The 25,422-nt window shown below is 33.8% G+C and overlaps 1 protein-coding gene across 3 annotated transcripts in view; it reads right to left on the reverse strand.

The window, feature by feature from the left end:
- Positions 1-1,627: 1,627 nt before the first annotated feature.
- Positions 1,628-25,422, reverse strand: part of Strn (striatin) — a 124,222-nt gene continuing 100,427 nt past the window's right edge. For all 3 annotated transcript variants that reach the window (XM_046441636.2, XM_046441637.2, XM_046441638.2), the window contains 7 exons: positions 25,069-25,116; positions 24,116-24,237; positions 20,875-21,042; positions 18,563-18,703; positions 11,265-11,372; positions 9,873-9,959; positions 1,628-9,781 (listed from right to left, as the gene is read on the reverse strand). In XM_046441636.2, coding sequence (XP_046297592.1) covers positions 9,612-9,781; positions 9,873-9,959; positions 11,265-11,372; positions 18,563-18,703; positions 20,875-21,042; positions 24,116-24,237; positions 25,069-25,116 — 844 coding nt within the window. In that variant the 3' untranslated portion in view covers positions 1,628-9,611. The remainder of the gene's footprint in view (positions 9,782-9,872; positions 9,960-11,264; positions 11,373-18,562; positions 18,704-20,874; positions 21,043-24,115; positions 24,238-25,068; positions 25,117-25,422) is intronic.

Raw genomic sequence — 25,422 nt, forward strand, 5'->3', positions numbered from 1 at the left:
TCTTCAGCACTTCTTATTAAGATTCCATATATTTTACTTGTCATTTCTCCCAGTAGACCTTTAAGGTATATCAGGTGAAGGCTTCTGTCTGTTCATGACTGACTGCCAGCCCCTAGAATTGTCTGGTGCACAGCAAGCACTCAAATGTAGGAGGACCAGGGAAGGAAGGGATGCCATTAACAGGGTTGAGTGACATTTCCTTCTCTCCTACATGCTCCTTTCAGTTCCCAGATGAGCAGAACATAAGTGTGCAACATGAGAATGTTCCCTTGGGCATTCTGCTGCACCTGCATGTGAGGCCCAAATTCCTTCCCAGTCGGGCATCAGTAGGATCATATCCACAGATCTAAATGCATGTGAGCATTATCTAGGGACTGGCAGGGATTATTTTTCTTTATTTTTGATGATCAGGATAGATGGGCTCTCGGATTACTTACCAACAAATATTTGAATTCTTCCTATAGGCAAAAGGCTGAGAGAGAATAAAAGAAAAACAAACATGGTCCCTGCCTAAAGGAGCTTATAAAGGCAGAAGCAAACAATTGTGAACATTTTGTTAGGTGACAAATGAGTAGTACCTAATATACAAAATCTGATGGTTGAGGATGGAGGAGAGTCAAGACATTCAGCAAAATACTCATTACCTATGCCCCATGCCTTGGGGGAAAAAATCCAAAAGATTTTGAATGATAATATATATACTTTTTTTATACATTGAAGGCACAAAATTGCCTGGATCCACAGTCAAGTTTGAAAGTAAAAGCATTTTTACCTCCACAGAGCCATGATGTTTCTAAAGATAAAGAAGTCTGTTTGTAAACTTGGGTGGGTGGGTGGGGAACACCTGTAATCAGTAAGTAAGTAATCTATAGAAATAAAGGAATTCATTGTCTTGCTTGTTGAAAAGAATGACCTTGGGAGTATAGGTGTCTCTTCAATATGGTGATTTCATTTCCTTCAGGTATATATACCCAGTGGTGGGTTTGCTGAATCATACATTACTTGTTTTAATTTTCTGAAGAACCTCCATAACATTTTCCATAATGGCTGTACTAACTTACAATCCCAACAGTATGTAAGAGTTCCTCTTTCTCCACATTTTGACCAGCACAATGGGATACTATTCAATCACAAAAAAGCATGAAATCCTGTTATTTGCAATAGCATAGATGGACCTGGAGAACATTAAGTTAAAGGAGGTAAATCCGGCACAGAAAGACTAACACTGCATGCTCTCATTCATGTGGAATCTAAAAAAGTTGATTTCACAGAAGTTAAGAGAAGAACAGCGTACCAGACCTGGGGAGAGTAGGGGGAAGATGAGGAGAGGTTAGCCAACAGGTCACTGTTAGATTTATATAAGAGGCTAAGGTCTGGTGTTCTATGGCACAGCAGGATGAATATGATTAACAATGATGATCACTCTCTCTCAAAATAGGAGAGAATTTGGAATGTATTCACCATAAAGAAATAAATTTAAAGTGGTAGATATATTGGATAATGATTGGTTCAGGGTGATTAGTATATGTGTAAACTATACCTCATAAGCATGTACAAATAACATGTGCATAATTAAAAAAATTTTTTTAATTAAAAAAGGTGGGATTTTTTTTGTGGGTGCGCGCGCGTGCGCGCGCGCGTGTGTGTGTGTGTGTGTGTGCGCGCGCGCATCAAATCTATGGGTACTCTTCCTCTGAGCTACATCCTTGGTCCCTTTTAAACTTTTATTTTTGAGTTTGGGTCTCACAATCCTCCTTGTCTCAGCCTTCTGAGCTACTGGGATTACAGGTGTGTGTCACTGTGCCCAGATTGGAGCTGTTTGCTTTTTGAGGTCAAAAGTGATCATCTTTCCAGTCTACTTGAGGAGAAATGGAAGACAATGTGGCCCAGTTTACAGGGCTAGCTTCTTTTTCAGTTTGGTGTAGTACTTATTTTCACAACTTCACCCAAGTTATTTAGCACCCAAAGTAAACTTTCTGATGAAATGACTTTTGCTCTAGAAGAAGTTATCTTTATGTATGAAAAATTACAGTCTTGTTCCCAATTCCATAGGAAGGAGTAGTTGAAAGTCTATATAAATTAACATTTCAGCACATTATATAAAATCTATAAGCTTATTTCTACAATTCATGATTAATGTAAAGTTTGCTTTCTGTGCAAACTTTTTTTAATGTTTCCAGTTTTAGAATTCTTATTTGTGAGTGATTTTTGAGTTTTCCTACCACTATCCTTAATTTGATGATTCTATTACCTATCTTTGGTTTGAGATAATAGATTAGTAATCTGGAACATAACACTGGATCTTACGAGGGCAGGAAAAAAAATATGGCACATGAATTAATAATACCAATTCTAGTACGCCAAGTGCTAGTTAACATGTCTAACTGTGGGATGTTCTTTACACTACTGGGCTAATTAGCTTCCTAAAGAAGTACACAGGAAAACTCAATGTGGAGTTAGCATCTAGACCAGTCTCTCCCATGTAAGGTAGGTGACTAATTACCAAGGATGAGAGAATTTTCTATGAAATAGTAGGATATTGCAGATTCTGCTCTCAAATAACCTGATCCTTCTTCAAGTTTGAAGCCATTTTTAATCTAATATCAATCAGTCTAATATCAACTAATCTAATATCAATCAGTCTAATATCAACTAAGACTAAGGGTGAGCAGAGTTTTTGTAGGAGTTAAGCGATACTTAAAGTGAGTCATTTTCTCTTTGGCACATTTTTGGATTGTTTGGTTTTGCAAGTACAAAGAATGTACAAAATTAAAGTTTCTATCCCGAAGGGCCAGAAGAGTAGTTCAGTGGTAGAGTGCTTGCCTGTGTACAAGGCCCTGAATTCATTCCCAATACTGAAAAAAAAAAAAAAATTCTGTTCCGGAAAATATGGATTCCAATTTTTTGAATCTGAGAGCTCTATGTCAGTGTATCTTTATAGAAAACTGAATGTCCTAGTCATTGGAACTGAGAAGTTAATAAGTGGAGGATGCTTTGTGATTGTGGGGTCTGTATTAAAGGGTATGCCAAACTTTCAAATGTTTCTGGGAGTATGTTAAGTCCTAGGACAATGCTGAGACCCTTCAAAAACCCAGTGGTCTCGTGAAACTCAAGGTCAGACTTCTACTCTAACACTAGACTAACCCCAAAGAGTTCATCCATCAATTCATATGTAACTTTGAGTCCTTCTGACCATGTGAATTAGATTATTTCAAAATTACTCCAGCAAATAACGTCTCAGTTTTCATTAAAAAGGACGTTTCCGATACTACTGAAAAAATATGTGTATATACTGAAGGATATAATACTTGCTACTGCAACAGCATGCAGAACACAAAGAGTAGTTTCAAAAATACCAGAACAGGTACATTTTAGATTCCATATTTGTATTGTGGCTCTAGATTACAACAAAGACAACTTGAGTTCTAGACAAGCAAAGCTTTTGAATAGTAATGATCCAAAGGGGCAGAGGGCAAGGAAGTCCTGGTTGTCTGTCAAGAAACCAAGCCAAAAAAAAAAAAAAAAAAAATTTATATATATAGGTGTATAATTAAAAAATTATTTAACACTTGAAAATCACAAAACCTATTTGTTAAATATACATATATCCCTCAAAGTATCACTGACCCAATCTTAAGAGATAATTTGACTGTCTTTCTAAAGCCTCAAATTCTCTAATGATAAATTTCTCCATCTTTCTTGCAATCAATAACTAAGACTGTTTCATTACTTTGGATTCATATTTACTTTATCTTATACCCTTTTGGCTTCTCTGCACCCTTCTAATACCTCTTCAATAAAAACCCCAAATTAGATTGTATTAAAGCATTTTAACTGATTGCAAAGTCAAAGCTAGATTTCAAATCTGACAAATATTCCAATTCATGAGACACCTATAGCATATTATCTATATTTGTACATTTTATTTAAAAACAAATAATACACTTAGAGCCACCAAAAATGGATTATCATCATTAGCTTATCCATACCCTGAATTTACAAAAGAAACTTTTTGCACCACAAAAATTAGCATTTGGATTAATTTACATTAATTGATACTTTAACTAAAATTTAAAATACCTGAAGATCAAACAATTAGGCCCAGGGCTCACCAGTTGGGGGCTTAGGTGTGGAGAGCAAGGGTTACTCAGGAAACTGAACTGATGATACCCTGAGATCAGCTCTAGTAAACTAAAGTTGAGAAGACATAAAATAACCATTAGACTTAGTATTACAAAGAAGTGGTTCCTCCTAAAAACAGGAATTGGATCATATAGTTGGGATGGGTATGGGGATACCTCCTAATCTGGACTGAAAAAAGTGAGTGGAGAAGGGGGGGTTGTATTTGTTTATTCACAAGAGGCCAACTTCAGCCCAACAATGAGGAGAAAGCAGGGAAGGGAGTATGTGGCAGACCAAAGACTTTCTCATGCTGATGATACCAAATTTAGCAGCTCTCCACAAGTCAATTATAACACCATTCTCTGAGACATTTTCGAAGAGAGCTAACACTCAACAAGGGGAAAAATCATTCTACATTAACAAGGCACTCACTGGTTCACAGCCTGTTAAAAAATGCAGGCAGACATTAATCTCAATTAAAATGAACCTTCTAATTTGCATCAGAGGGATGACAAGTTTGTGGTCCCAGTTAAGTCAAATCTAAAACTTGACTAGTAAAGATCCAGAAAACTCCAACCTCTCTGGCACCACTTGAGGAATACTGCTAGAATAAATGGGTGGAATCTAGGGGTTTCTTTTGGTCTAACATTCACTTTTTTTAATTATAAAAATAAAAGTGATGTTAAGGATCTGTTAAATACTTTGTCAACATGAAATTCCTTATACTGATATGGAGATCCAGTTGGATGACAAATATGGCCTATTAAAAGCTTTTAGTGGCAAAAATAAAAATGATTCAAATAAAGTACTATGACCTATTCTTTGTTTTTAAACACAGATATGTTAGTTTCTGGATCTTCCCCAAAAATGGATTTTAGGAATTAATACATTTCACAAAAATATACATATTTCGATCAGCTACTATTTTTGTACAACCAGAATCCCAGTGTCGAACACTCAAAGTACTGCAATTACATACAAAAACAAGTAACATAGCAGTTAGAGGCAACTTCTGAGTAAATAAAATGAAGGATAATGTACTTAATAGTTTGGAAACAGCTTTCAAAGAATAAAGGAAGCTGAATAAAATTACATTTAGGACTCTTTTCATGTAAATTCAATAACAATTTTGTCTTTTGGTTGAAAACATCACACAGACATACACAACCAGAGATAACCTCCACTCACAACACTGATGGTTAATTTTAAGCTATTCTTTCAAAGGAAAACTAAGAGTGATTCTAAACCTTTCAATCTGATTTGTGACAATACAACTTAAATGATAAAGCCTGAGAAAAGCACCAACATGATTTTTAAATTGCATCTAACTATCATTTCAGATGTCATAAAAATTTGCTTTAGTTAAAATGGCAGCAACAACGAGGTAGATATGAGAGATGCCATTTAAATTCTTCAAGACAATTCTCAGGTGGAGTTTTAACTAGTTCAGGTGTTTAAAAATAATTTTTACTATCTGAATCTGAATCATGTAACAATTTCATGACATGCTTTTATGTAAGGGGAAACACATGAAGTACTAAAACAGCAAGCCTTTAAAAAAATTAAACATTAATGAGATCCCCTAATTTTGGTGAACCAAAAACTTTTCTTTTACCTGAACTTGACTATGATTAAAGAGTAGATATTTATTCTCTTACTAAAATTTCTAGGAATTCACATTCAAAATTCTTGAAAGTACATAAGGTGCTCGGAAGAGCACAAAGACAGCGCATGAAATGTCCCCTGAAGTCCTAGAGGTTGAGCATTACATTAAAAAAGACACTGATGGTCACAAATCAGGACCTTCACAGATTGACAAACACACACTCTCTCTCACTGTCCCCCCACCCCCACCCCCTTACACAAACTCAATCTTCATCCTCACTGTAAGGCTGCATTTGTATATATATATATTTTAAAGGCACCTCTCATTTTCTAACTATTGCCTTCTTGATGATGTATATTTTGTTAAAAAGCCTGAATGTTCATTGGAAATAGTTCAGTACTGAGAATGGAATATTTTTCAATTCACATTTGAATAGCCAGGTTTTCTTACATTCAGATTTTAATAAACTAGAATGACAGTCTTCAAAACAAGCATGCTAGCCTATAATTAATATAGAATATACAGTAATTTAAACATTTAGAACTATATATTATACTGCAAAAGCAAATAGCACAACACTCATCATAATCTGCTGTTACACTACCTCCAAAAATGAAAATAAAAAACAGTAAAATGCACCTATGGTTTATATTTATATATATATATATATAGTCTATATATTATATATATTCACACAATATATATAATATATATTTATAAAATATACATACATTTTAGATATTTTCAAATAAATCTTCATCATTATCTCCAAAACAAATTTATAGCAAGAATACTGAAGGAATGAAAGTCAGATAATCAGATAAACAAAAATTTTTCACAAAGTTCATTATCAGTGATGCAGATCGATTTCCCCCTTTTAGTCATAACTAAAATGATTATAAAAGCTAAATACTTTGCATAACTAATTATCTGTTTAATGGCAAAAACTGCTAAACTTGTTCAATAGAAAAATACTGAAGGTTATTATATCACTTATGTTAAATATTTGTCTATAGTCTGAGCAGCAAATGAGCTCCATGTGACAGCTGAGTTTTGAAAAGGGTACTGCAAGCTCCCAGAGATGTATCCACAGCATAATGAAAATAAGGCAGGGACCCTACCACCTGCTGATTTTCATACTATTCCAATACATTTCATCCAAAATATTTACAAATCAACCATTATAAAAGCATTTCAATGACTGAATCTTGAATTTGTTCATTTTGTGAATTTCTATTAAATTTTCAATAGGCTGGGGGGAAAAGTCAAATACATGCATATGCTACCAGCTCACTGGACGATAGCTTAGGTTCCTTTCTAAGTTGAGATCTTACAATGCAAGGGTAGAAAAATCTCTTTTTATATGGAGTATCCAATGGCACAGGACTGGCTTCCTAAGGAAATTCCAGTAGATCCATTATTTGCATTACAGTTTGCATATCTCATGGTTAATTTTCACTAACAGAAAAACTTCAACCATGAGGCATAAAATGAATTAAAAAAAAAGTGTCTTGGTTTACAGAATTTCAGTGATACAAGTAAAGCAGGCACTCAAGACCTTGGAAGGTAATTAAAGCAATAACTAGTGGAACAATAGCTTTGCAGTCATCAATCATAAATATACCATGTAAGGGCACCTGGCTGGATTTTTCCAGTATTCTACAAATGTTAAGTTAGCAACACCCTTTCTTCACTTTGTGAACAATCCAATTTACAAAACACAATGTAGAATTTTATATTTTCATGGAAAGATAAGCATTCATCTGGTAGCTTATTTCTAGGTCAATTCACTCGATTGTACAAAAAAGTCTCTTAAACCTACATGTTAACCAAAGCACAGAGATGAAAAAGAAGCTGTATCAAAATACTATAGCATGACCATGTAACAATCAGGCAAATAGCACAGGTCTTATAACTTTAATGAAAATTTGCCTGTATATTACAAAATTCTAGATGCAGATAAGCAGAAAATTTTTTAAAAAGTATTGTCAATTATTGTCCACATTACCACAAGGTTTCTGCTTTGAAAAATGTACACATCAGAAGATTGCTATTATAATGAAATATATGGGGATAGAAATGTAGGAATTGTGATTATTATTATTTTGGTAATGAGGATCAAACCCAGAGGCATTTTACCACTGAAGGATATCCCCAGCCCTTTTTTATTAAGATAGCATCTCACTAAACTGCTGAGGCTGGCCTCGAACTTTCCTACCTTAGTTTTCCAAACTGCTGGGATTACAGGTAAGCATGATGGTGCCTAGCTGAAATATAGGAACTATTTTAATAGGTTAAAATATTTATGGATACACATACACACACATATGTATATGTATTAATATATAAAAGACTGATAGTCTACTGGATATACATTTTGGTTAGACATTAATAATTTATTTTACTCTCTGGATTGATCTCTGTCATTTGGGGCAAATAAGAAAAAAGTATGAAGAGCATGACAAGTTTAGGGAAAGGTTCTGCATGGTAGGGCACTAGTTCCAGATAGTAGGGTAGTAGGAATCTCAAAAGTTGACCACATGTGGGTCACAAGTAAAGTGGGCTCAGGGAAACCCAGTCTCTTAAGACATGGTTTTCCCAGGGAACAATACCGATTCACTGTGCATTAAAAAGTGCATTCCAATTAAACAAGGGGGAGGAGCAGGGAGAGAGGATCTTTTGGTCAACATGTGGCATAAAATCTTCCACTCAGATTTCCAAGAGGTGGTTCTTCTCAGAGATACTAATAGAGAAATTATGCGAGTACGTTTGCTTTACTTAACTGCTCTGAAAGCAGCTGCCTGAAGTTAACCATATTCTCTGGACTATGAAAACATAATAATTATGAACTATTTTTGGTAAGTGTCAGCATGAATGTGAGAGACAAGAAAGAAAAAGCATAGATCATCTGAAGCATGGTTATGTGGCTATTGACAAATGAATACGAGCAAATAACTTCCATGTTTTTCAATCACTGGTAGATTTCATCAATATGAGATAATCACTCTGGTACTATTAAATATCACATGAGTAAGGTGAATTTTAAAATAGAAATTATTATACAGCTATGCCCTGTTTGCCCTTAAAAATAACAGAATCTCAAACCTGAATAAGTTAATCCTTTAGTAAAAGCAAACTCTATCAACTATCTTTATAATGGTGAGTGCTTGACAGCTAAACTTTACAACGGTACCAAATCTACTTTCAAAACTGTAATACAATATAAAAATCTGCTTGCAAAGTAAAATTGTTTAGCATTTCTGAATAATAATATAATTAACATATTATTGCATCTTTCCCCCCGATAGGTAAAATGCTTTATCACGTGCTTTATGCAAGCAGCTGAAGAAGAGCTAAATTAAAAATTCCTTTTAACACTGTCTGGTCATTATACACAACAGGGTTAGCACAGCAGATATAGTAAGATTAATGTTTTGATTACCTAATGTGTTTAATAAGATTTCTCAGGGGAGAAGTAGGTCCAAGTTTCCATTCTTTTATTCCTTCCCAGCCATCCAGCTTTTAATTATCCCTTATAGCATGCCCTATTTACTCAATAGGGATAAGCTAAATCTATCTTCGCTCAGGCCTGCCTAGCGAATTAGAACAACTTCAGAAATAAAAGCGCATCTTTGGGGGAAATTTTGAAAGAGTTTACAGGCTCAAAGATTCAGCTGAGCTTGCAGCAACCTGAACAAACCTTAATTTTAGAAAACAGTATACGAATTGCAAAACTATACTTTAACAAATGTTCTCTGTGCTCCTTCAGCAGAACGAAAGGGCATGATGAGTTGATTCTTGCCCTGGTCTTCTGTATGTATCTTTTTTTTTTTTGTGCAGCTGATTATTAATAAAGAGCTAGACGTGAAGATGATGCATGGTGTCATACAAAGACTTTAGCCAGGGCATCAGCTCCAGCACTGGCTATATAGCATTTGGATGGATGGAAAGCTACATCATGAATGGATTCTTCAAATTTTTTCCGATGAGCTGTGAATTCTTGTATACACGTCTTACTTTCTAGATTCCATAAACGTATTGAACAGTCATGACCTATACCAAAGGAAAGGAAATTGAAAGGAAAGATTATATTAACATGAAAATGATAAGAACAAGTTAAATAATCTATATTTGATGTACTTACTGCCAGACATCAAGTATAGTCCATTAGGATCAACTGCTAAACTTGTAACAGCTTCTAGGTGGGCTACCATCGAGTGGATCAGTTTGCCTTTGGAAAAAGAAATGGTTACTCTTTATAGATGATTTTCCTCATCTTTCACATACTCTAGCTATCATGTTATACTGGTTCCTCCAATTATCCCTCTCTGGGTCCTTACTATATAAACAACTTTTCCGTCAGCTAAAACCACATGTTCCTCTACTTCCTCTAATCATTATTATGTTGAGGGGAAAAAAGCAGCTCAAATTTCAGACTATATTTTTTTTCTTTTAAACCACAAAAGGGAACTCATTAATTTCTATGTGTTCATTAATTAGAACTTAGACATTATTAATCACTTATTTGCATCCCTTAGCTATAGAAAAATTATATGGGCATATGGGAACAGATAATTCAAATTCAGAGAGAAGAATGAAACTGAGACAAACCAAAAGAAAACATGGCCATAATTCCTGTGAAAACAACATACAGAAAAGAATTAAGAACAGTAAATTACTCATCACTAGCAGCTAAACCCAGTCGGTAAAAGTCACTATGTTAGCAAGGTCAACAGCACATAGGGAAATATGGCTGCTAATAAAGAGTATTTTCCTCCAAGCACAGCTCCTCGTAAATTTCCTTTACACTGGTGAAATGTAATCCAATAAAAACTGGAAAAGCCTCATGTTCCAATTCAAATTAATCAGGACCAAAATTTTATTATAACACAGAAAAGATCAGTCTATGGAAAAATAAATAAAACAAACTAAATGATTTGTAGGGTTTCCATCAGCAACACTGAATAGTGCAACCCAATAACTTAGTAACTGAATACTGAATAAGGCTGTTCAATAATTGAACAATTTTAAATAAAATACAATAATCTTTTCAATATTTATTTTTCAATTGCAGTTGGACACAATATCTTTATTTATTTATTTATTTTTATGTGGTACCGAGGATCGAACCCAGGGCCTCACACATGCTAGACGAGTGCTCTACTGCTGAGCCACAACCTCAGCCCCAAATACAATAATCTAATGTCTCTACTTTCGACACATTTCTCCATTTCCCTCATCTATTACAACATATCACAGCAACAGATGATTTTTTACTGATTTTGAATGAACATTTTATTATGTTCTTAGTGATCATTGGCTCTAGGTCGTAAATATACCATTTACTCACTGTTAAACCAACCAAAGTGATTCTAAATTGAATAAAGACTGACTGGTTTTAGAGCATCTGAATGGACTGAACAGAAACTGAACAAGGAGAGCATTTGTTGTAGTACCTAGTCCCTGACTATGCAGCCACCAAGAGAAGTCTCAATTAGCCTATTTTAGTAGAGATAGTTTTCATGAAAATTCTTACCTGTATTGTTATCATAGAATTTGATATGCCTGTCTTCATGAGCAGTGATGCTGATTGGAAGAGTGGGATGACTGATGACTCTATTTATTTGGCAGGAAGAGTTGGCTGCTTAAAAGGAAAAAGAGCAACACGAACTAGTCAAGACCAAGAAGAACTGAATACTCACCAAAGAGGCTGAAAAAGAAAATAGTATAACCTTAGTTTGTTTTTAGTTCACTTTTCTCTATTTCCATAATTTCAATGTTAAAAACTGATTGAGCTACACTTTAATGACATATCTAGAGGCACCTAAGAATTAGAATTTTCTTCTCCACTACCTGATGTCTATGGGTGCCACCTACAACTTAGCCTAGAATTACTGATACTTCTCATTCTACATTGTTCTGTGATATTTTTGCTACTTTAAAATAAAGTTTCATCATTACTTGCATGTAGATAATCCTTAAATTTAAATTTCATCCTTTTTATATACAAAGCTCCTTTATCATATAGTTGTCATCTAAAGATAAACATGACAAAGAGAGCTTCTTAATCCTTAAATCTTCTCTTCTTGAGTTGTCTTCATCATCATAAGAATGGTTATAATTTGACACTATGGACCACACCAGGTTTGGAATTTTGAAGTAGCACTGTAACATCCTAACAGTATTTTTTGTGCACTATTTAATATTAAGAGTTTTCGAAGATATTTCAATTATATGCCCAATGAGACAGGCAGATCATACAATATTAGGCCCATATCAGTAAATACACCAAGATCCAAAATGAGTTGTGATTACCCTAACATCAGGTGACAAAACCAGAACCTAGTCTAATGTCTAACTCTATTCCAATTATACAAATCAGGTGACTGCCAAAACTGGTTCCTGAGCAATCTAAATTGCTCTGAAAGTCTTTTATCAGACGGGAATTAATAACTAGGAAGAAATTAAGTTTTATTAGTGTGTTTTTTAAAAAAAATATCTTTATTTATTTATTTTTATGTGGTGCTGAGGCACGAACACAGTGCCTCACACATGCGAGGAAAGCGCTCTACCACTGAGCTATATTCCCTGCCCTAATTAGTGGTTTTTATTAGTATTTTTAATAAGGAAAAAAGAAAAATTGACATGAAGATACCATAAAATTAAGCTATGTCATTATCATTATATCACCATCCAGGGAAAGGAAGGAGGTATCCTAATAAAAAACATTATTGGGACAATTGGCAAAATTCCATAACTCAAATGGAACAGAATTCTGTCAACTTTAAATTTCCTAATTTGAATCACTGTAATGTTCTATGTCAGAGAGTGCCCATGTTCTCAGCACCCATTCATGTTAAAAACACTGGAGAAGCTAGGGATCAAAGGAACTTAACATTATAAAGGCAACTTGTGACAAACCCAACAACAACATCATACTGAATGAAGAAAAACTAAAAGTATTTCCTCTAAAATCAGAAATAAGACAAAGCTGTCCACTCTTATCACTTCTATTCAATATAGTCCTTGAAACATTAACCAGACATCATGCAAGAAAAGGAAATCAAAGGGATACAAATAAGGAAAAAAGAAGTCAAACTATCTGTTTGCTGATGACAAGATCCTTTATTTAGAAGACCCCAAAAAACTCCACCAGAAGACTTCTAGAGCTTCTAAATGAGCTTAGCAAAATAGCAGGATACAAGATAAACGTCTATAAATCAACAGCTTTGCTGTATTCCAAAAGCTGAGGAAGAAATCAAGAAAAACCATCCATTCACAATAACCTTAAAAAAAAAAAAAGTACTTTGGAATTAGTCTAACCAAGGAGGCAAGAGAGAACCCTGAAGAAAGAAATTGAAGAAGACCTTAGAAGATGGAAAGAATTTCTATATTTTGGGACAGGGAGAATTAATATTGTCAACATGGCCATCCTACCAAAAGTAATATACAAATTCAATGCAATCTCCACTGAAACACCAATGACGTTCTTCTGAAAAATTAGAACAAACAATTCTTAAATTTATTTGGAAGAATAAGAGACCCAGAATAGCCAAAGCACTACTAAGCAAGAAAAGCGAAGCAGGAGGCATCACAATACCTGATGTGAAAATACACTAACTATAGAGCTGTTGTTAACCAAAACAGCATGGTATTGGCATCAAAATAGACATGAGGGCTGGGGTTATAGCACATGTAAGGCACTGGGTTCGATCCTCAGCACCACATAAAAACAAATAAAATAAAGATATCGTGTCTATCTACAATTTTAAAAAAATAAAGTTTATTAAAAAATAGACATGAAGACCAATGAAACAGAATAAAAGACACAGAGAAAAATCCACATACCTACGGCTATCTTATATCCGACAAAGGTGCCAAAAATATATTTTATAGAAAAGGTAGCCTTTTTAACAAATGGTGCTAGGAAAACTAGATAGCTATCTGTAGAAAAATAAAACTAGACCCCCATCTCTCACCCTGAACAAAACTGAAATTGAAATGGATCAAAGACTTAGGAATAGATAAGAAAGCTTGCAACTGCTAGAAGAAAACACAGGGTTAACAATCCATAATATAGGTACTGACAATGATTTCCTTAACAACCCCCCCCCCCCAAAGAACAAGAAACAAAAATCAATAAGCAAGATGACATCAAAGTAAAAAGCTTCTGCACAGCAAAGGAAATGATTAAGAATGAAGAGAGATGGACATGGTGGCACACCACTATAATCTCAGTGGCTTGGGAAGCTGAGGCAAGAGGACCACCAATTCAAAGCCAGCCTCAGCAAAACCAAGGTGCTAAGCAACTCAGTGAGACACTGTCTCTAAATAAAATACAAAAACAGGGCTGGGGATGTGGCTCAGTGGTCAAGTGCCTCAGTGGCCCAGTACCCCAGTCACCCCCAACCAAAAAAAAAAAAAAAAAAAGAGTATGAAGAGCGAGCCTGCAGAATAGAAGAAAATCTTGGTCAGCTACTCCTCTGATAGGATAGTAATATCCAGAATACAGAAAGAACTCAAAAAACACCAAAAAACTCCCCAAATAACCCAATCAATAAATGGGCAAAAGAACTAAACAAAAACTTCTCCAAAGAAACACAAATGGACAACAAATATATGAAGAAATGTTCAACTTCTCTAGCAATCAGGGATGCGCAAATCAAAACTACACTAATATTTCATCTTACTCCAGTCAGAATGGAAATGATCGAGAATACAAACAATAACAAATGCTGGTGAGACTGTGGGGGGAAAAGGTACTCTTGTACATTGTTGATGGGGCTGCAGACTAGTACAAGCCCTCTGGAAAGGAGTATGGAGATTCCTCAAAAATCTAGGGATGGAACCACCATATAATCCGGCTATACCACTTCTCGGTATTTTCCCAAAAGGTTTAAAATTGATATACCGTATACAGCTGTACAACTCACAATAATTAAACTATGGAATGAATACAGGTACCCATCAATAGATGCATGGATTAAGAAATAGTGGCATATATATAAACACATACAAACGAGTTCTACTTAGCCATAAAAAAGAATAAAATTATAAATTTGCCAATAAATAGATAGAAATGAAGAATATCATGCTAAGTGAAATAAGACAAACTCAGAAACCCAAAGGTCAAATGTTTTCTCTCATATGTGGAAAGTAGAGTAAAATAAATGAAAAGGGAGGAAAGTATAGGATATCATAAAGGGAAGATCTCAATAATGTAGAAGGAGGAGATTGAGAGGCAGAGTGGAAGGACAGGTAGGGGGAGGCAATAAAGAATTAAAAAAATCATGTTATATGCATATATAAATATATATACAACAGGAAACTTCACCCTTTACATGAAAGAAAAAGAACCAATCAAAAATAAATAATGAGCAAAGGGAAGTCTAGTAGAGGAAGGAGAATGGGGCAGGGGAGGGAAGATGGGTGAGAAAAGGGCAAGGGAAAAGTGGGGGCTCATGAACTGAAATTGAATTCCATGCATTTGAGTTTTTCGGGATGAATCCACCAACTATGCATAACTATAAAGCTCTATATAAATAATAAATATATATGTATACACACATAATTACTTCAAAATAAAGAGTTTAAAAATATAAATCTTAAAACAGTTACTATAAATTTATGTTTACATAATGGAAAATATAGCTAAAAAACAGTATACTCTTACTGAATTTTCACGTGGTTTCTAGAAATATAACATCTTAAAAAGTGAAGATGAATATTGTCAAATACAGTACAAAAATGTTATTTGTCTACATTGAATGTAAAGAGATGCTTAGTTTCAAATTCAGATTGTGGATTTTTTTCTTCCAGAGATAATGCACCATTGAGCAATACTTTTTAATGTTTGGCAGAACAAAAACAATAACAAAAATACTTTAATTGAAATATCTCATATATTTTGAGACAGAAGGTAGAAAACAGCTTTAAGTACTTTGAAAGGTAAAAAATAAATATGGTGGAAATCAAATAATGGAAGCAAGCAAAATAAAGTTCTTACTTGATAATAATTTTAAGGAAGTTCCTCCATTTTAGAGTAAATCAGAGAAGCAGGCAAGATGCAAAGAACATCAGAATATTTGAAGGCTTAGCAGCCATTCTAAAAATGAATCTAAAACAATGCTCCACATATTCATATTTAGCTTGCAATTTAGAAATGATTTACTTTTTTTTTTTAGTTGGATATGGACATCATGCCTTTATTTTGTTTATTTTTCTGTGGTGCTAAGGATTGAAGCCAAGGCCTCACATGTGCTAGGCAAGCGCTCTGCCACTGAGCCACAACCACAGCCCAATGATTCACCTTTTTACTGGGTTCACAAGTTACCTTTTACCTATACCACCTACCTCTGACTTTATCACAGTCTAATTACCATTGACATCAATTGGAAGAGAGGTACTTTATTGTAACAACAAATATCCTTCATCATTTTAAACTCAATATGAAATTCATTTTCACCTTGAAGCATATTTGGTTTTTAATTTTTTTAAAAGACTACTAAATTCCAAAGTAGAACAACATAATCAACTATAAATCACAAAGAAATAGTCCACAGTAGAAAGGAACGAAAGATTAATTTAATTTAGTGTGTTTTATACAACTCTAAAAGTACCAAAACTGGTAATTTAAGAAATGCCAGGGCATATTATAAATTTAAAAACTATCACTAATTTCAATAATATTGCTTTTGTTAAAGACGTTCTTGGCAGTCTTCTTCCAAAAATGTTTCCAGCACCAGGCAAAATGTCTTATTACTTTATGGTCACACTTCTTGGAGGGGGAAAAAAAAAGAGATAATCTTATTCACCAGATTTTAACAACTGGTAGTAGTCATTAAACATCAACATTTGCCACTCAGGAATTTTTTAAAAAATATATAAATATATATACAACATATCCAAAGTATATGTATGAAGACACAAATTGATGTAAACATACTTTGTAGACAACCAGAGATATGAAAAATTGTGCTCTATATGTGTAATAAAAATTGTAATACATTCCGCTGTCATATATAAATTTTAAAAAAATAGCTACAATTTCTGAAAGTAATTTTAAAAATGCTCACATCCTTCCTAATTTAATGTTGTTGGTTTTTTTTAAATTTTACTGTGCTTCATTCACATATTTAAATATGACTTAAATTTACTTAAAGTCTGTGGGTGCAGTTGCACACTAACTATAATCTCAACAACTCAGGAGGCTTCGGCAGAAAGACTGCAAGTTTAAGGCCAGCCTCAGCAACTTAAACAAACCCTGTCTCTAAAGAAAAAGAGGGTTGGGGATGTAGTTCAATGGTAGAGCACTTCTAAATTAAATCCCTAGTCCCTATAATAAGCTAAAAATTAATTAATGCAAAGTCTAAAATCTGTAATTCGTGACAAAAGAGTTATTTTTACAATTCCATAATCTAGATTTTTATTTTCTTATCTTTCTTTTTTATGTCCAAATAGCTCAAAGTTCTACTCAAGTCAACTTCTCCAAATAATTCTCATAGCCTATCAGAAAAAAAAAAAAAAAAACAAAGAATAACAGATTAGGAAGTAAAAATGAAAAGAGCCAAAATGGAATGAAAGAAATTTTTGAGAGGGAGTGCACATGTAAGTGCACATGAGCACACATGCATGCACATGTACGTGTTTGGATATGCATGTGCAAGTACACACACACTCATGTAATTATTTTTAAAGTTAGTTCTCAGATTAAAACAACAGCATACATGTATGTTTTTTTCTTCAACTGTAACCTAAATTATGCTTGCCTGGATTATAATTAAAGATAGAAGCTAGGCGTGGTGGCATATGCCTGTATCCAAGTGGCTCAGGAGGCTGAGGCAGGAGGATCACAAAAGCCAACCTCAGCAACAGTGAGGTGCTAAGCAACTCAGATGAGATCCTGTCTGTAAATAAAATACAAAATAAGGCTGGGCATGTGGCTCAGTAGTGCTCTACCACTGAACTACATCCCCAACCCTCTTTTTCTTTAGAGACAGGGTTTGTTTAAGTTGCTGAGGCTGGCCTTAAACTTGCCCCTGAGTTCAATCCCCAGTACCCCCCAAAAATAAAAATAACTAAAGATAGACAGCAGCCATTTAAAAAAGCCAAAAACCAAAAAACCCAAACAAAAACAAAACAAAACAAAAAAGCCATTCTGTATTATATTCTTCATAATATGAAAAAGCAATTTATTTCCTGATTTCCTATATCCAATAAAAGTTTCATATTTGGAATTCTGATAGCCAAAGTGTGATCTACATTCTAGTTAGTAGTGAGCTGTATTAAGTTAAATAATTAATATAAAGCTGATTAAAAATGAAATTATGAGTAATCCCAGCACCTCAGAAGGTTGAATCAAAAGAATCACAAGTTTGAGACCAGTTTTAGTAACTTAGTGAAACTCTGTCTCAAAATAAAAAATTAAAAGGGGGCTCAGGGTGTAGCTTAGTGGTAGAACACCTCTGACTTCAAGCCCAGTACCTCTAAAAAATAAAAATAAATATAATAAAGGGTAGAATTAAAAACAGATTTTATTTTCTATTCAGAATAATGCCTTCTTCAAACAGAACTGAATATTAATTGTGTGTTATAAATCAATCTTGACTCATATGTGGGATAATTCAAATCTTGTTTCAAATAATATAGTTATAAATCTATGTAAAAGTTAACCCTTAAAAATCAATTGTAAATCATTATATTCTTTTAAGCAAAATGTGTTCTGAGCTTTAGGAAGCAGAATATTTTGTAATGACATAGTTGACTCTGGAAGTTATAACTGATTAAGTTAAAAAACTGATCCAAATGCAAACCATTAAAAATTGGCATACATACTTGAATCTAAATTGGATTCTAAAGTAAGAATGCGTTGTTGTGTTTCCATGTTAAAGATGCTTGTATACCCTTTGCTGAATGATGCTACCATATGGCTCGGGTCACTGCTCACTAGATCAACAGAGGCAGGGATTCCCAATTCTAAAAGAGAACATATTTAGAGAATGGCAATTAAAGAGTTTATTTGACAATGTGCTCAAAATATAGAAAATGTAGCAATATGCTCAAGTAATAGCATGATTTCCTTAAGAAGTACATAAAGTTTACCATTAAAACAAGAACTTTTTCATAGACACTCAACGAACACTATTTCTTCTGCAACTTTCTGCCCTAGTCTCTTATTGTCCTTACCTGTTTTATGTATCTTCTACCTGCTATTCTGCTAATATATTCATGGACTATAAACCTTGATTTAGAAAGCAAATGGAAAACAATTAGGGACTACAAATTTTGCTATTTCCATCTCAATCTGGTACTTAGAGTCACCCAAGGGAAATTCTTTTTTTTTTTTTTAATTTTTTATTGTTGGTTGTTCAAAACATTACATAGTTCTTGACATATCATATTTCTTCATTTAAAAAAATCCATATTGGGCTGGAGGAGTGACTCAGTGGTAGAGTGCTTGTGTAGCTCATGTGAGGCTCTGGCTTGATACCCCAGTACCATCAAAAAAAAAAAAAAAAAAAATTCATCTCTTGTTAGAAATTTTATGTCAGTAAAATTAAGGAGTTAGATAAGAAATAATTTGTTAAAATTCAAAATTCAGGCAACATATCAAAATCTAAAAATAAGTTATGATAACTCAGGAAAAAAATTTTAAATTTACTGTGTAGAATAGTTAAATCTTAGAGCATATTTATAAACATAAAAAATAATACATATAAAATGAATAATCTGATGGCTCAACATCTAATTAAAGCAAGCTAACAGTTCAAAAATAAGTGAACTGCCAAAGATATATGAATGGCCAACTAAGAAACAAAAAAGTGCTCAACATGTTACCAAAGAAATGCAACATTAAAACTAAAAAGTGGGGGGCTGAGGTTGTGGCTCAGTGGTAGAGCACTTGCCTAGTATGTGTGAGGCCCTGGGTTCAATTCTCAGCACCACATAAAGACAAAGGTCCATCAATAACTAATAAAAAATAAAAAAAACTAAAGTGAAATACTACTACATATCCACCAGAATGGCTAAAATTAAATAGACTGAAAACACCTCAAAATGTTGATAAGGCACTACAGCAAATGGAACTCTCACATATTCCAGTCAGTGGGAAAATATTGGCAATTTCACATAAAGTTAAAAAACAAAACAAATAGGTTTGGGGTTGTGGCTCAGTGGTAGAGTGCTCACCTAGCATGCATAAGGCACTGGGTTCAAACCCCAGCACCACATAAATGCAAAATAAGATATTGTGTCCAAATATCTAAAACTAAAAAATAAATACTTAAACAAACAAAAACCCACCTATCCTAAAGCCCACCAATTTTACTTAGAGGTCTCTACCCACCTATAGTGAATGAAAATATATAATGTTCCTAGCAGCTTTGTTCATAATAGGCCCAAAATGAAGCAACCCAAGTATCTATCAACAGATAAATGAACAGACAAAATTATGGCTTAATGAAATACTAATAACAAAGAGAAATAAACTGACACCGAATTGTAGAAACATTCTAGTAAGTAAAAAGCCAGACACTAAAAGGTACATTCTATATTATTTCATTTGTATGAAGTTTTAGAATAGACAATTGTATTCTATTCTCTGACTGGAAGGTCACAGAGGAGCTCTAGGGAAGTGAAAAAAGTGTTCTGTCTTAATAGTGGGAAATGAAGGGTTGTATTTATTTATCAAATGCACTCAAGTGTATCTTTTAAGATCTATATTTTTCACTGTATATACACTGCATCTCAATTTTTAAAAATTTAAAATTAATGTTTTCTCATCAAATATTATATTATGCTTTTAAGAATTACACATAGGTCGGGCATGGTGGCACATGTCTGTAATCCCAGTGGCTCGGGAGGATGGAGGCAGAAGGATCACAGTTCAAAGCCAACCCTGTCTCAAAATAAAATATGAAAAAGGACTGGGGATGTGGCTCGGTGGTTAAGCGCCCCTGGGTTCAATTCCTGGTACCAAAAAAAAAAAAAATTACACATAAATTGGAAATTCAAATGAATATTCTTTTGTTGTTTCAAACAGTATTCATTAAACAGTAAGAGTTCTTAGAATCATTAATTTATTGGCTTATTTTCAGGATAAGATGTTTTTATAAAGGATTTAGAAAAATGTTTTTTAAAATATGTACCTTGATTATCATTAAATACACTTAGTGCAGGAGCCACCTCAGTTGTATTCCACAAACGAAGAGTGCCATCTGCTGAACAGGACAACAAACGCTGATGTGCTGCACTGTATGCCAAACCCCAGACTGCATCTGTGTGGCCTAGCAGAGGACCTCTTAAAACAGAAGGATCTATATAAAATAGCAAAAATACAAATTAGAAGGAAAAGAAATCATAAAGATACTTAGCCTCCAGAAAAAGTAAAATATTTAAACAAAAGCACCTGATCACAGTATAAAATATATTCCTCAGCTTCTATTATTCTTCTCAAATACTGCAGCAATTAAAAACAGGCTTGGAAATATGCAAATGCACAACTTAACATTTCAAAATTAAAATTTAAAAGCACATCATTTTCCTTTTAAGAAAATTAGGGACATCCTTCCCCTTTCCTTTTATCCTTCCATTTGTCTAGATTTTTTTTTTTTTAATTTTGAATTTACCTTTGGAGAAAACACAACTCATACTGTCTGAGGAAGTGACCCCCTCTCTGAATTTCTTAAGCACTATGGCTATACCTCTTTCTGGCCACCTATCGTACAATGACAATTGTTCAAATATTAAATTATCCATACTTGAGAGGAACCAAGACCTATACGAATCCCCAAATCCTTAATTCTCAGAGAGAAATAACTAGGATATGAATAATGTGGGATAATGGGGCAGGGGCAGGAGAATCGTCTCATATCATAGTCTTTTTTTTTTTTTTTTTTTTGGTCATTGATGGACCTTTATTTTATTATTTACATGTGGTTCTGGCAATCGAACCAGTGCCTCACACATGCCAGGCAAGCACTCTGCCACTGAGTCACAACCCCAGCCTTAGCAGTCTTATGATAAAAGTAAAATTGGAAACTATAGTTATTAATTCTGACAAAGATTCTATGAAGTGATGCTTTCAAGATGTCTCACAGAAATGAAGTCTGGAAATGCCAATGGTATTATATTCTCTCTCAGATGTACCATAAAATGTTTATTGAAGACAAACTGTGTGTCAGGCACTATGAGTAATGCTCATGCCACACAATACTACCCTGTCCTCAAAACACTATGTTGGAGGTATAGTGATAGTGACAGATACTAGTTACCACAGAATGTAATTGAGATGAATGTCAACTAGAGTATACAGACGTCAGTCAGTCAGAGAATAGAGGGAAGCCATGCCTGGCAAGGAGGCAGCACATATAAAATCACAGAAGGAAAAAAAAAACTTGATGTGCAAGGAAATTTATGAGCAGTTCAGTATTAATGGAGTGTGGATTATGAAGCAGAAAGTGCATGAGAAGAGGGCAGCTAGTTTATGCTGGGATTTCTATGACATATTAAGAAACTTGGAAATTATCCTGATAGCCGTTAGAGATTCACTGAAGAATTTCCTGGAAGCAGAAGGGGCAGGTAAGTATTAAATAAGGTAACCTTGCCTCTGGTACAGAAGACAGATTGGACAGAATTAGATAAAGCAAAGGAACTGGTTCAGTAAATTGGAAGAGTAATGATAAAGACCTAAGCTAGGGCAGTGGTACAATGGAAGGAGTAAATTCAGAAAATATTTAGGAAGTCATATAAAAAAAAAAAACTAAGTAATTAGTAAGCTGTGGATAGTATGCCAAAGCAAGGAATCAAGGAAAACTTTTAGGTTTCTAGTTTTGATAATTCTGATAATGCCACCAACTAAAAAAAGAAACAAAGACATGCTGAGATATACAGATGAGACAGACACTTTGAAATTTTCTACAGAGATTCTGCAGCTTAAAAAGGATTTGTGAGTCAATAGCATATAAAACCACAGAAGTAGGTTTAATTGCCCAAGGAATGTATATATACTACAAAGAATGATTTAGCATCTGGGTCTTCATAAATGCCAATATTTAAGATGAGAAACAAAAGAAGTTTATGAAGGATAGAGAACAGAAACCATCATAAAAACTATCAAAAAGCCAATGAAATAACAAATTTCCAAAAAAAAAATGGACTTGTTAACATTATTAACCACATCAAAAATACTCTTAGATTGGGCAATTAGCTCACCAACAATCTTGTTATGTTTAAGTGATGTAACTAGAAGACAGAATACAGAAGGATGATGCAAAGGGCAAAGACATGGCATTCGTAACTAGTAATTATATTTTTTAGACAATACCATCAAAAAAATAAGGGAAAGATCTTGTCTGGGATGGGAGATACCTGATATGATGAAGGAAGAGAGAGAAAACAGAGTAAGGCTTAATTAAGAAGACAGAGAAAGAGGAAGTCAAGAGGTTAGAGTGCTGTCAAAAGGAGACACAGAGATTAAAGTACAGTCCCTTCTAGTGTAGAAAGAATAAGGTCAAGAGCAAAATGAGAAGGACTGGCCTAGAATAAAATGGGGAACAGCTGATTCCCTGGGAGAGAGGTAAAGGAGGTAAGGAAAGACATGGAACAGATAAATGTGTAAGAGAACTGCAGGAAGGGAGAGGTTACTTTTCATAAGATATGTTTAATGTTCATTACATAAATGTTGGAGAATATTTTTATTTACTGCATTTATGTTTACCTAGGTTTGTTGGTAAAATTAATTTAAAGCAATAATAAAATTCAAATATACTTTTTTGACAAATGACACTTTAAACCATCCTAGAACTGAACCAAAAACCAAAACAGCCAATTTCTAAACAGTTTCTGCAAGAAAACTGATGATATCTAGTGATGGATTATCATATGGATTTATGACTTATGATACTATTCCTTAGAATAAAGGGCATTTCTAAAGTTTTAAAGTCTTATATATTTTGGTGGCATGGACTTTAAAACTTATTAGCTCCTACATCCCTCCAATAATTTTACCAAGGGGATAATGACAACATTCATTTTACTTCAAAGTCGTTTATCAACAGTGATAAAATATGATTACGGATTAGTAACAATGAATTAAGTACCAGGCAGATGACTAAATGAAGACATCAACTGTCAATCAAGTCAGTATTTCTAATCAGTAAGACCTTGGGAGAATGAAAATTGTTTTCTCATGAAAAATGTTTCTTTCTTCTAGAATTATATATCAAATTGATTCCTAAAGGTAGGAATTTGCATTTTTAACAAAATAAAGACAAACTTCTGTCTTACCTATTATTTTTTTTAAATATCCAATTTTGTCCTTATATATAAACGATGTAAAAATGTTTAAAAGGAAAACATTTTGTTCTTTCAGAACCTTGAAGCACATACCATAAGAGTCATAGGGATCAATGTTGGGATTAGTGGTATTCCAGCCCTGGATCAGTCCGTCAGTACCACCACTATAACACTGCTCACCATTGCTGCTCATTACTACACAAAGCACTGGACCTCTGGGATATAAGTAAATAAACAGGTAAGTACAAACTGCTATTCTTAAAAAAAAAAAAAAAAATCAATTCTAGAGTATAATTTGTTAAAACTACAAATGCATAATTAATTATTCAAATAGATTTCTATTTTTCTGCTTTTTATAATGAATGAAAATACTATCAATACTATTCTTCCTCTGCTAAATCAGAAGTTGGTAAATGATGGTCCTCAGGTCAAATGCTACCAAAACGTTTGTTTGATTTTCAAACAAAACAAATAAAACAAAAATTAAAAACAAACAAATAATACAGATAGTATATAGCCTGCAAAATCTAAAAATATTGATTAAATAATCCCTTATGTAAAAAATATACCAATCTTTGTGCTTCAATGGAAACAAGAAAATATATATGCTTACAATAAAAAACCTGATACACACACATTCTCTCGCTTGCTCTCGCTTGCTCTCTCTCTCTCACACAAACATAATTTAAACATCACACAAATAAAAATCCAGCAAGGATTCTTACTTGGTAGTGATAAATTTGTTTTTAGCATTATATTATCTGTCAGTTTCTTTTATATTCCAAAAACCCACTACTAAATATGAAACTTACATAATAAATACTTAAGTTAAAAAAAAAAAAGCCCTAATCAAGTTGTTTAAAAAATATTGGTTTAGGGGCTGGGATTGTGGCTCAGTGGTAGAGTGCTCGCCTAGTGTGCACGAGGCACTGGATTTAATCCTCAACACCACATAAATGTAAAATAAAGATATTGTGTCCACCTAAAACTAAAAAATAAATTTTAAAAAATATATTGATTTAAAATAAAGAAAAAAAAATACTTACTTATGAGCCCTGAAAGTATAGATAGGCTCTACGTCAAGAGAAGTACTCCTAAATCAGAGAGAGAAGACAAATTCAACTATTTTAAATTTCAGTAGTAGAAAGTATAACTCAATATACATCATAATACTGCTTTTAGAAATACAGACACTATGGTAATACACCATTCTCAGTCACAGGATACATAAAAAACTTCAATCACACTTTCATGTGGTATCAAGCTCCTTGTTTAATAACGCTTTGTTACAATGTTTTTAGCATTACCATAATCTATTTGACTTAAGGGAGAGACTGCTTCACTCAGGGCATTCAACATAGGCTTGGAAGGGCTAGTTCTGTCATTAACTAGTTAACTTA

This window comes from Marmota monax, unplaced genomic scaffold (genome assembly GCF_021218885.2).
Source record: "Marmota monax isolate L192 unplaced genomic scaffold, Marmota_monax_Labrador192_F-V1.1 WCK01_AAM20220418_F8-fsc00010, whole genome shotgun sequence".
Taxonomy (NCBI): domain Eukaryota; kingdom Metazoa; phylum Chordata; class Mammalia; order Rodentia; family Sciuridae; genus Marmota; species Marmota monax.